The following is a 13,963-nucleotide window of genomic DNA, read 5'->3' as shown; positions in this document are numbered from 1 at the left end:
ACTTGTGAGTCAGCTAAGTCCAAGAGTCCAAGGAAACATAAATCTGAGAAACAGATTAGACCCAAAAAATTTAGACATTATCAAATTCTAAGGCTATATGTCTGATCTGGATGATTCTCTAGAATATAAGTATTAAATTCATAATAAATAGCAATATCTCTCAATTTAGAATAATCATTCATATTAAGGTTATAATTTCCCTACACTTATAGGTGTATACAAGGTCTTTTAAGGAAGGTATAATATTTACTATCTCATTAATGTTATGTAAGAGATATTTGTCTCCCATAATTGTCATTGAAAGCAAAGGACATTTCAGTATTTCTCTTCTATGGAAAAACAAGGCTCATGAGCTAAAAATACCCTCTGAACCATCCCGATAAATAGTTCATAACTTTTCATCTTTTAAGATAAAGATACATAGATTTCAGAGCATTAACTAACTTTAAAGTTCAAGAACAAATATTTTTGTTTCTATAATTTAAAAATCTTTAAAATCATTTATTGCTTTAAGTTATGAAATATATATTTTTATTTATAAATATATTGACTTTATTATTGGAGGGTTTTTAAGTCCTCCTGATGAGGATTGCTTTTGCAGATATTTAAACTTCTACCATAAGCTTGGAGTTTCCTTGATTAAGGAGAAGAAATCTAAGCACTTGAATATATTGATTAATTACTATTCCAAACACTAAATAACCTTTTAGTTACATATCTTGTATTTTAGGACGTCATCAAAATATTAGAAAGGTGTCTAGTTCTTTTTGTGTTTAGGTAATTGATTTATAGAACACATTATTATATTCATGCACATGTTGGTTGTTTTATTATTATTATTATGATAAATGATTTTAGTAATGGTATGGTATCACAAATGCTTCAATTAGCTAGAAAAAATATGGTTATTTAATCATTGATAATATAAATAAGTTACTAGATTAAAAATCTACTCTTTGGATTATGCATTACTAGGTTAAAAAATCTACTTTTTTGATTATATGTTACTAGGTAAATTCATATTGGGTGCCTAAAGCTTGTGTCATGTTTAGTTAAATTTCATGTTTAAACTAATTAAAGGATGAAAGTTATTAATTTTTTATATATAGTATTATGTTTGCATATGAGTCGCTACGACTATAGATTCAAGGTATGAATAATGTTCCTATAAGCATTTTTTTTTAAAAAAACAAACGAATGTAAGCTCGTAGTATGTTAAGCTGACACAATCAAAACATGATATGACTAAAAAAAAAGAGACAAAGGTGTTTAAATTTTCTTTTTAAAAAAACAAATGACATTATTTTTTTTTCAATATAAAAAAGGATGGTCATGGAGTGGGGAATTTTTTGATAATTTAACTAAACCAGGCTCGACATGTCAATCTTGAAACCTTCCGATCCAAGTCCTTACCTAGCCTGAGCTTCAAATTAAATATATGGAAGTTTCCACGACATGACACAATTGATTTGACAGATCTATAGACAACATGGACAACTAGTAAAAGCATGGTTCGACTTTAATTTTCTACAAGATAACATCTTTTTTTGTTTTAATAGCAAGATGATGACATATTGGATGAAACCTAGTAAACTTGAGTTAACCCTGCAAATTCGCTATTCAAATTATGGACACGACTAGAATGAGTTAACCTAGTTAGGTCATTTATATCTTTCTTTTCCTTTATTTTCTTCTCTCTTTAGTTGGGATTTTATTAGGCTCAAGTGAGATTAAGTTAAAAACTAAATTAAAAACTTATAAGAGAATTAAAAACTTAATTAAAAAAATTTGCATGGCGCATGTAACTCACACACGATCATGTGAGGAAAGCCACCACATTAAGAAGGAACATATAACTTCCTCCGAGCTCTAATGATGGATTTTCTTGGTATTGTTGGAATTATTTTGTCAGGGGCTTCATTCCAAGGTGGTGCGTGGTGATGATAGAGCTCCAGTAAGGTTTCGACAACAAATTCTTCTTTCTCTTTCCTCTCACCCTTATCTTCTCTCTCATTCTCTTAGTGTCCACCTTATATTTTTATTTTCTTCTTTTCTTTAGGGGTGGAAAGGGCAGTTTTGTTTTTGTTTTTTCTAATTTCCAGTTAAAATCCCTTTAGTTTCCATCTTTTAGAAAACCAAAAAAATCCAAACAATCTTTTTTATAAAATCTAGTAATAATCCAAGGGCAAGATTTTTTTGTCTTGGCAAGCACCCCACATTAAGCCATTTGAAGTGCCTGTTTGATATTATGGTAACAGTTGTTTTTCAAAGTATTTTTTACTTGGAGATGCATTGAAATAATATTTAAAAACTCTCTCTAAACAACATGAAAGAGAGAAGGGATACAAATTTAAATATAATTTCAAAAAATTAGAGGAAAAACCAAAAAAATAATAATCAATATGATGATATAAATAGAGATATAAATTAAATTAATTGAATAAAATAAAAAGATTAAAAAATCATGCAAGGCTGCACATATTAAAAATATTATCTAAAAATAATTTTTTTATTTTTAAAAATAAATTCCATCCATATAAAAGATAAAAAAAATTATAGATGTATTCAAAAAACTCTTCAAATTTAAATATCTAATTGAAAAAACAATTGTCATTTAAAAAAGGCTCTCCAAATAAAATGAAAGAGAGAAATGATACTAATTCAAATATGAATTCAAAAAAATTTAAAGGAAAAACCATATAAAAAAGAATCATAAACTTAACAAAGATTAGAAAAAAAATTAGAAAAAATAAAGAAGCAAAGGCTAGGTGATATTGGGCTTAATAAGCTAGGCCAACTTGTCTAGCCCATTTTGGTAAGCCCTCGTGATTGGGCAATTATGTTTTTTTATTTGCAAGAAAAATGGATGATATGTCGTCCACTCTAATTTTTTTTTGAAAAGCAAATCAAAAGACATGTAGTTTAATTTGTCCACATTTTGGTTATTATGAGATCTAAGTTTTTTTTTACCTAAAATCATGTTTTTGGATACAAAACACCTATAAAACCCTGTAAGAACTGTGATAAACCTATCTATGGCTTTAAAAAAACCCAAGAAATCATTAAAAAAATAAAAATCAACCAGAGTTCAGGTATGTTTTTTCACGCATTTTAAAGGTAAAAAAACACATAATATGAATTTCCCTTATAAAATAGAACCATTTGACACAAATATTATTTATTTTGGTGGCCTAAATTGATAAAAAAAATTAAGAATCAAATTCAAAATATATAAAATTTTACATAACTCATTTATACTAACGCTTGAGAGGATGAACAATAGAACCTTATATAGTGCAAAACCCACACTTTTTAGGTAATACTTAATAGTTTTTGTGTTTAATTTAATTAATAACATCACATGTAGGTAATGATCTTGTGCTGGAGCCAGACTAATTTGTCAGATACAAAACTAAAAAAGAAAAAGATAAAAAGGGAGATTAGTGTTTATTTTTTCCCAAAATAAATAGTAAATTGTTGGTCATGAAATGACTACATTTGATGCATTTGTGCATAAAAGTTGCTTTAAAAAATCATTATAGTCATTCAATATTTATATTATCAATTCTAATCCTTTTATATAAAAATCAAAATTCTAAAAAATGATTATTTTTGCCATCTTCATAAACTTTCTCTTTGTAGCTGCAACATACTTTTTAAAAATTTTAATTTTTTTAAAATTAATTTTTTGATATTTTTAGATTGTTTTAATGTGCTAATGTGAAAAATAAATTTTAAAAAATAAAAAAAATATTATTTTAATATATTTTAAATAAAAAATATTTTAAAAAACCACTATCACAATACCAAATATCATTTTAAAAAATAAAAGAGTTACGTGAGAGAAGTTTACTAAATCACCATAATTTGGTGTACTTTAGATGCAATTTCAGCCTTAATTATTAAATCTTGATATCTAGATTTTAGTAATGTTTAATATTGTAATAACAATTATTTTTTAAAGTATTTAAAAAAAATAAAAAAATATTTTTTAATTTTTTAAAATTTATTTTTAATACTATCATGTCAAAACGATAAAAAAACATTAAGAAAAACAATTAAAATTATTATCATTTTTTTTAATTTTTGAATAACATGACCACACAACAATATCAAATTTGATTTCGTTGATAATAGTTTGGCTCCTTAAAGCTACCAAGAAAAAATCAGAAGAGTAGATCAATGCTATAGTGTGAGTTTGAGTTTGCCAAATTTTTTAATTTTTTGTTGTTTTAAAAATAATTAAAAAGGGTTTTGATATTGGAAATGAGTTTTTAAAAATTTGAGTACTTTTGACTAGAAGAGAAAAAAAAAAAATGTAGAATGCCAATGAATAGAACTTTTTAGAGATTGAAGAGTTGCTGGAGAATATGCAACGAATGGCAATTCATCTGCTATTGCAATACACGCTTATGTAGGCGCAGGCCCGGGCGCAGAGTAAGGTGTGCCTCGTCATTCTTTTTTATTTTTATTTATTTTTAACTTTGTTTTTAATGTTTAAATATCACTTTTGTGTTTGTTTTGGATTATTTTTTTCGTGTTACACACAATTTATTTTTCTTTATAAATATAAAAATAAATCATAGCATAGTTTTAGTTATTTAATTTATATGCTTTGATTGAGCTAATATTTAATTTTATAATCTAAGGTGGTGTTTAGTAATGAAAAAAATCAAATTTAATGTATTTAATTTTTATTCACCTTCGTATATTTAAAATATATAAAATCACGAAAATTGAGGTTTTTTTATATTAACAATATATTTTTGATTATTTGTGATTTTTTTTAAAATGTGACACCTGCTGTGTAAAATATATTTATGGTCATTACAGATTACTAAAATAAAAAACTATATAAATAACATCGAGATATTTTGTATAACAAAAATTTAAAATATATAATTTTAAAATTATTAAACAAATCATCTATATTCATTTATGTTTTAGCTATTTTTTTCATGGTATATGATTTTAATGATGATAGTGTTTTACAAGGGTTTTAATTATGCAGCAGAAATTTAGTCATTTTATAATTAAAATATAGATATAAAATTTACCCGATGATTATCGTTCATTGGATAATAAATTAAATAACAGATCTTATATTACAATACTATTTTTTTTAAGAATTTCAAAATCTGTAATATTAAAACAAATAAATTATCCATTTAGGTTAACAATTACTTATTGGTAAATTAAAAAATAATAACTCAAAAGTTTTAATTTTTTTTTCTAAAATTATAATTGTGATTGTTTTGTAAAGTGCTTTTCATATTGAAATATATTAAAATAATATTTTGTATTTGTTAAAAATTATTTTTAAAATCAAAGTATTAAAATGATTCAAAATATATAAAATAAATTTATTTTTAACAAAATGTTTTTAATTATTTTAAATATATGGTTTGTATTGCATTTCCAAATAGAATGTAAAGCTAAATAGTATTAATATTCTTTTGGAGGTTTACTCGACACGTAGCAGTCATATATTGAACCCAGACTTGTTTTCTCTTGTCTTTCATTTCCTTTCTCTTCTCCCGTTAAACAACAAAAATTGTTAAAAGGATCCATGCGGCTGTGGAGTAGAAAATGGGCTGATCCGGGCTTTATACAAAAGACATATACCAAATTAAGACGGATTAATTAGTTGATTGGGCTGGCATTGTGTTGAAGGAAGGGGCATGAATATATAAACATAGAAAACATGGAAGACGAGGGATATGACAAAAGTCCCCTCCTTTTTATTTTCTTTCTATTTTTATCCTTGAATTGTTTTTCTTTCTTTCTATTGAATTATTTTATACCCCAATTAAATGTGGATAGCTTTGAAATTATGATAAAAAGATCTAATTAGAAAAAAAATGATTAAAATGTAAAACTCGGATAAAATAAATAGTTAAACTCAAATTAACAATAATTTTTATTTTAGTTAAAAAATTTATTTTATTCATTTCATAGTCCCTCTATTTGAGAGCTGAAAGAAAAATCATCAAAAATTAGTGAAAAAAAAAAGAGTTTTTAAATGTCATGATTTCGATAATCAAAATCATTGAAAAAAGTTTGATGATAATGATTTTTGGTCTTTATTTTACTGAAAAATAGATTGAGGCTTGAAATATTTTGTAGTTTTAAGTTGTTTTTATGATTTTTAACCGATTAGTTTTTGCTATTTTAAGGTCATAAATAAATGTATTGATGTTTATATGGTATTTATTAATTATTTTAAAGTGAAAATCTTGTTGAAAATATCCAAAAGCTAAAAACTCAACTTTTTGGTAGGTTTTCAATTGCCATAGGTGGCCATAAATTTGGGTAGCATACGACATGTTACAGTTTTAATTGTTTTTAAAAATAGCCCCCATATATACACTGGATCGTGATATATATATGTAAAAGGAGCGTGGGTTTGTATTTTCAATGTCAAGCATTGATTAGGTTCAAGTGGTTGTCCATATACATAAACTTGATATGTCAGGCTCAACAACGTATAACGTCTCTTTTTCTTTGTTTTTTTTTTTTTTTTTTTTTTTTTACTTTTTGTAAGATTTTTAATTAATACCTACTCTTTTGTATGCATTTGTAGTTTACATTAGTGTTTTAATTTCAATTTAAACCAATATCCTCGCTCTCTCATTTTTTAAATTGTTGTGTTCATTTCTTTAAAATAATAGTTAGTTTTTAAAACTATTTAGTATTTTTTTAATGTTTTAAGGTTATTATTATAATTGATATTTATATTTTTTTTTATGTTTGATATAAATAAATTATATTTGTATGATGTATTTCTTTTTTTTTAAATTTTTTTTATAGATAAAAAAATAAAAATGCATAAATGCAAAAAAAAATTAGGTGTTAAATATTTACATACTCATCTTCTTATGTTTTTAGAAAAGAAATATTGGCTTAACAATTTAGTATTTAATTAACATTAACAATTGTTTATAGTTGATTGATTCATCTATTTTTTAAAAGTTATTTTTATTAAATATAAATAGCATCTTCACATTTCTCAATTAAAAAAACATGGTACAATAAAAACATATCTATAACACTAGTAAATTCTTCTATTATATTAAAAATTAACTTGAAATCTTACTTATAACATATTGTGAAATTTAAAACTAGTTAAAAAAAAATACTAAAAAAGATCATTGCTGCAGTATGGTGGAAGGCACATCACAATGTGGACTGAAATATTGTAATTACTATTTTGCCTTTAACAACAAAAGTCAATGAAGGGCTATTAAGGGTGATACAAAATTTTTGCACGATTCATTAGTTATTTTCAGATATATTAAGGACATCTTGGTGTCTTTATATTTTTAAAACACAATAAAATAATTATATTAAACTTAAAAAAATTTATTCAATTGGCATATAAGGGCTTTATCAAATTTCACTTTTTAAAGCATAGTAAAATCACTAAATTACCATTGAAATAATTTTTTTTTGAATTGGAGGCCTAAGACTTTTTTGTATTTTTCATCTTGATTTTTTGGTTATAATTAAGATGAACGTGGATTGATTTGGTATTTTAATAAATATAAAATATTATTTAAAACCAAAAGTAATTGGTGCGTGCAACACCTATGCTAGAGCGGGTGATATGCCCATGCTCTTTAGGTGGGACATAAGTGAGCGTTCAATGGAAAAACAATGGCTTTCGAGGTGCCATTCAAATAGCTTTGGTGGCCTCTCTATCCTTGGATACCATGTGTGGCTTGCGGACCTTTAGTTTGACATTAATGAATTTTTCTTTTTTTATTCTCTATTTTCTATCTTCTTTGATTTCCACACTGATTAGTACTTAAAAATATATTTCTATCAAGGTTTTATATTATTATTTTGAACTTAAAATATCATTAAATTTCCTAACCTAAGCATGTTTTATAATAAAAAGTCTAATGATAAAAAATAGCTTTAATTTATGGTAAATACTCATTTTAAATGCAGGCATATCTTATAATTCAAAAGATTGATTGATGTGATTAATTATTAAAAGTGAAAGGACAAATAAAAGGCTAAGTTTAGAAAAGAGATGCTGATTCAATTCAAACTATAACACTGTTCAGTCATTGGGTCACATCTGGAGCTGTAGATCTTAAATTTCCGGTTGGTTTATATGGCTAGAAAGCTAAGATACAACCTAAAATATTCATGAGAATTTAAGACTCAGTTCTGCCGTTTGGAAATCCAAATCTTAGCATTAAAGAGAAGTTGAAATATGTCTTGTAGCCCAGACATTGTTTAATGTTTAGCTCAAATCTTGAGTTCTAAAAGTCCAAATGCATCGATTCTTTTTGTGCTGGAAAGCTGAGATAATTTTTCAGAACTTTCATGAAGGCTATATATTCAAATTCTGATATTAGCAATGATATTTTATTTAGATAAGAAGATAAGGATTGTAACTAAGTTAAGATGTGGTTGCCCACTCAACAATTAGTTATCAAATCAATAGTTCTAAATTTTAGCCTATAAAAAGAGGCATTTGCCAAGCATTTAGACATCTTGGTTTTCAAATCAAGATTATATTATTGCTCTCTTTCTTTATATTTTTGTAATGTTTAAGGTTTGTTGTCATTAATATCTTGTTTATACTTTTCATCATAACTATGTTCTTATTTAGTTTATTTATGTTTCTCTTTTTTATAATATTTAGCTAAGTTTATTATATCAAGGTGAAAATGTTTCACTAATTTTAGAATAGGTATAATATAAACTCTACATGGACTTCAATGTTTATATTTAAGAAAGTTTATTATTAACATTTCTTATCTTTTTAGCTTACTAATTCTTAATACCTTACTTGTTAAATAGTTAATCTAGATTTGTGTTGTGTAACATTTGGTATAACAAATGGTTGACACTTTTATAGCCAACCATATGATATAACGTACACCTGTGCTATGGAAAAAACTTGATTTGTTGTTAACATAAGTTAGCATCATAAATTCTTGATAATATTTAAAAGTTTGGTTTTAAATAAGATAATTCCAGTTTGGACTGAACCAGCATCTCTTTTTAATCTTAGCCCTCTCTTTGTCTTCTTAATTTTATTAATTAAACTCATCAATCAATCCTTTTATTTATGTAATAGGTTTGTATTTAAGATGAATATACACCATAAATTAAAGGTATTTTATATTATTAGATATGTTATTATAAAACATGTTCTAGTTAAGGAGTTATTGATACTTGAAGTGCAAAGTGATGATATAAAACTTTGATAAAATTGCACTTTTAATTACTAATCAAACCCTTTAAGCAAAAAATTCCTTAACAAAAAAGTAACCAACCAAACAAAACCTAGGTACCTAAAAAAAAAAACAATCGAATTGACTTGAAAACATTGGTTCAACCCCAACCCAATAATAAACAATGTTTTAAGTCGAAACAATTGGTTCAACCATAAACCGAACAAAAAACCACCTAGTTTGACTTGAAAAATAAACCAAAAATTAAACTAGAAACCAAAATGAATTAGAGTTAACAAAATCACGAAAACTAAAAAATTATCTATTAAAACGAATAAAAACCTAGAAAAAAATAAAGAACACGAAGAACCCTGATGTGCATTCAAACCAAACCTAGCAACATAAATTTCAATCCAGACAAGTTTTTAAGCAATCAAAGGTATAATCATCATGGACTAAGATTCAAACATTCATTTACTTTGATTATCAAAGAATTAACATGATTTTATAAAATTAAGTTTCAATTTAAAACTGAAACATAGGATTAATAATCCATAAATGTTATTGATGCTTTAAGACTCTAGATTATCGATTAAACAAGTCATATAAAGATACAAAAACCAAAATCAAATCAAAACGAAACCTAAAACTTGTATTCAATATAATATTCTTTGGATGAACATAAAGAACATTCAACAATAAAAATCCAGAAATGCCATTTGAAGCTTTAAACTTCTAGTTTTTGACCTTAACAAACCACATTGCAATATTCATATACGTTTTAATCAAAATAAACAAAAAAAAATCATAAATCATGGAAAACATGCATGGAATTCCTAAAACCAAAATTGTAGCCCTATTAATAGCCAATCAATACATTAAACTTACATCCAAAATTGACTCTTTTGGAACAAACCAAGCTCAAGAACCAAGGAGATGAACTAGCAACCCAAAAATAAGCATCAAACAACCACCACTACTTTTGGCAGATTATAAAAATCATTCTATCTCAACAAAAACAACATCTAAATATTTTCTAAATAACATTGACTTGATAAGAAAAATCATGTAAAATTTTAAAAAAGAGATGTTAAAAGCTGAACGCGTTGAAAAAGTTTTTTGAATTATTTTGAGAAGAAGTTAAAATTGCTAAAAATGATGCAAATATATCAAGAATATATATATTTTTTAATTTTATTATATTTAAAAAATATAAAAATAAAGGGTTAAAAATTGGCTTATAACAAAGGTTATGCTATTAACATGAATAACAAGTAATGAATTTCCATTAAGAATATTAATTGGTGTGTGATTGTGAATTGATTGTATATCATCCAGCAAAGTTTCTAATTCAACCACGTGATTAGAGGCCCTACTTTTAACAATCCAATTATGAGTTGAAAGGTTTTCTTACTAGTATGATTAGCTAAATTCAAGGAATTGCTATTAAAAAGTTGTATTAATTGATTGTATTGATTCATAATCAGTCCAAATATAGGTGAAAACTTGTCTTACTTGATTTAATAATGCCATTTGACATGACAATATAGGTTGAATTGTTCTTACTTGATTGTGCCTTCATATATTTTGTTTGTTCATTCCTTTCACTTTGGTGTATCTTGCGACTTGGTTTTTAATTTGATGGATATCCTACTAGTTTGTAACACTCATCTTTTGTATGACTTATATAATTATAATGCTCGTATTGCAATTCCTATTTGTCTTTAACGTATCCTATATTGGTTTTGACAGCAAGGGAAGTAACTTCCATGTCTGGGGTACATCTCATGGAAGAAGTTTGTTGTTTCTCGTTATGAATTACCATATCATAAACCTTACTAAACGAATGAAGAGTCTTAAAACTAAGGATTTGAGATCTTATAATTTTAAAGTTTTCAGTTAATCTAATAAAAAAATGATAGATCTTCTCTTACTCTCTTATTATTACAAATTCCTTTATTGCACCGCATGTGCATTTGAGAATTTTTTCAAATTGCATTTTTTTCCAAATAGAAAAAGGTGGAGAGTGAGGGTTTTGTTTTGCAAATGTTCCATCGATAAAATATATTTTGTTCTTAGCATGGAGGGCATTTTCCACATTACTCTCCTTAATATAGGATAGTTATGTTCATTGAGAACAAATGTAAAAAATATAGTACCTGAATAGTTTGAAGGGTGCAAGAAATAATGAGTTAAAATCAATGAAAGTTTGTGTATGAGAATCAACATAGGTTTGTGACTTTTTCCCCCCCGTCACTGCTTTGTGTCATTTGTCATAACCTGATTTTGATTTTTTTTTTTACTTTTTAAAAATACAAAAAAATATATTTTTAATGTATTTGCATCGTTTTTGACATTTTAATACCTTTTCAAAAAAAATTAGAAGTTCAAAAATTTACTTTCGACATGTTTAGTTTTTAACACGTTTATTTCAAAATCATTAATCATTTTCTATTATTGAGTAGACATTGATGTTATCTTTTTTTTTTAAAATATCAAAATAAAAAAAACAAGACACATAAAAAATAAATAAAAAATTTGAACAAGAGGACCAAAGTGTAAAGAAAGAAAATGAGGGACTAAATTGATTTTAAATTACTTCACTAAGTTTCCTTGAGTACCAAACAATTGTGAGGAAAAAGATAAATTTATTTTGCCAATAAATAGATGGTTATACCACACAAAAAAAGAGAAAAGGGTTGTAAAAAAGAAATTAATTAAAGGATAAAAAAACTCATACAGGAAACATATCTCACTAGACACAATAAAAGAAAAAGAAAAAGAAAAACCCTAGATCCACACTATCTTTACAACAACCAGCCACCGGCCATATGATACCATGAGAAGTTCGCTTTCTTTCATCAGTCTTGTTTATATGTATGTATGTATTTGCACATGTTTGTTCTAAATAAGTCACAGGAGAAAAATATACAAAGTAATAATAGATACAATATAATCATATGAATTATATACGTAAATAAGGAAGGAGATATTGAGGAGGTTGTTATGGTATGTGCCATTAAAAATGAATCAAGTAACGATTCAGTACAATCTTCAATACAAGCCATTAGAGCCCTTGTTGCCAAAACATGGAATACTTTGTTTTTATTTAAGGCAACACATTTTGGAGGATGAAATCCCATGGAAATCTCGATGAACTTCTTGGTGGTGGAGAAAATAACTCCTGGAATTTATACATGGTAGGCCTCTACACAGCATTATTCTTTTGTTAATAGATATTCCACCTTTTCCTTTGGGCAATATGACAATCGGCACCCTTTGGATCATCTAGTTTCGAAATCAGCCCACGCAACTGCATGCTATCGTACTGTCTTTAGACACAGCTAGGTGAATACGATCAAATTTTATGAAAGCATCAGGATTCCGAGAGTGGAAAAATTGAATTAATGCATGATATCTGAATTAACCAATACAGGAGTTTCGATAATCCACTCGTCCATCCCTCGAAGTAACTTCTCACGCATACCTGCATGTTGTTGAATCTAGGCAATCACACGTACACGAATGTCTAGACTTACAAAACCAAGTCCTATATACGGGTATGAATAACATGGAGGACAGCAAATTATATATAAGAAAAAACAAATTTAAATTTAAAAAAAAGGAAGAAGATTGATAGCCTTTACAAAATGAATTAGTTTAATACTCATCATCCGAACCTGTTAAAGCCTTAACCATTATCTGCATGAGTTTAACTCTCATTTGCAAAGACAAAATATAACCAGCTGTCTCTCTGAAAAGCCCATCCAATCCCATGGATTCACTATTAGGAATGAGTTTCTTCAGGGTTCTAACTCTTCTCTCGATGCCATATCCTGCCCTCATGGTAGAACCTTCTGCACGAGCTCTTCTCTTCATCAAGATCCTTCCAGGTCTCTTGCTCCTGGAACGCCGCCCATTTTTTTGTCTACTCAGTGGGCATCTTCTTTTGGTTTGTGCTTCCACGACCTTGTTCCACAAAGCTTCAGTTGGCATATCCATCGTTTCTTCATTTCCTTGGACCATACCCTTCAAAGAAACAAGAGGAGGATGCTCACCTGCTGAAACTCCCATTACTCGAAAGAGTTTTGAATGAAGCACTAGTTCAGCTTTTGCGCAGGCCTTTCAAATTTGGTTGTCAAAACAAGACGTTGTATAGCATATGCCAGAATTGAGGGCATTTATATACGGTATTCGACATATATAGTGGGTAAATAAGTTGTTGATAGCCAGCTAAATGAGGATAATGGAAATAAATTAAGGTGGCCGAAACGTCGGGACAACAAACACAATTTCATAGAAGGACTCCAAGGCAATGGGATAAATGAATAGGGGAGAGCCAAGTGTACATAAGGGGGTTGCTTGTTGCTTTAGCCATGTTCTCCAGCTCAATGCACATGCAAACACATGATTCTTCACCACTACCCAACCCTCTCTAATCTAAACCACCATCTCTCATACACCCTCCCATCTCGTCAAAACACCCTGGATTATTCCTCCCCCACTTCCCGAACTCAGTGCATAATATATATAATTTTGAATTTGGGGTCCTTAATATTCCTATTTCCAGCTCAGAAAACATGGCATTCTACATATATAAACCCTAAGGTTCATGGTGGTTAATAAGCTCGTGTTTCCAAACAAGAAAGCCCCTGTATTATAAAACGACAAGCATTTGAAGATTGAAGAGCCTGTGATTAAATATTGTTAATTACTTTGTCAATATTCGTGTTAACAAATGTGGACAATTTAGATCCTAATGTTGGGAT

At 27.3% G+C, this 13,963-nt stretch overlaps 1 protein-coding gene across 1 annotated transcript; it reads right to left on the bottom strand.

Annotated features, from left to right (window-relative positions):
* Positions 1-12,783: 12,783 nt before the first annotated feature.
* UPB1 (transcription factor UPBEAT protein) lies at positions 12,784-13,338 on the bottom strand. The gene is made up of 2 exons (XM_011043978.1): positions 13,218-13,338; positions 12,784-13,163 (listed from the first exon to the last, which is right to left on the bottom strand). Exons 1-2 carry the CDS (start codon positions 13,266-13,268, stop codon positions 12,855-12,857), a joined length of 360 nt encoding a protein of 119 aa, XP_011042280.1. The 5' UTR covers positions 13,269-13,338; the 3' UTR covers positions 12,784-12,854.
* Positions 13,339-13,963: the final 625 nt, after the last annotated feature.

The sequence above is a fragment of the Populus euphratica genome, unplaced genomic scaffold, assembly GCF_000495115.2.
Source record: "Populus euphratica unplaced genomic scaffold, PopEup_1.0 scaffold173.1, whole genome shotgun sequence".
Lineage (NCBI taxonomy): Eukaryota > Viridiplantae > Streptophyta > Magnoliopsida > Malpighiales > Salicaceae > Populus > Populus euphratica.
Note: the sequence above shows the minus strand (reverse complement) of the source record. Positions and strands in the feature narration are given on the sequence as shown.

Excerpts from the sequence above, each read along its gene's own strand:
- UPB1 (XM_011043978.1), bottom strand. The coding sequence starts at position 13,268 with ATGGGAGTTTCAGCAGGTGAGCATCCTCCTCTTGTTTCTTTGAAGGGT. Across the intron at positions 13,164-13,217 it reads TTGTTTCTTTGAAGGGTATG|GTCGTGGAAGCACAAACCAA; the intron begins GTCCAAGGAAAT and ends TTGTGGAACAAG.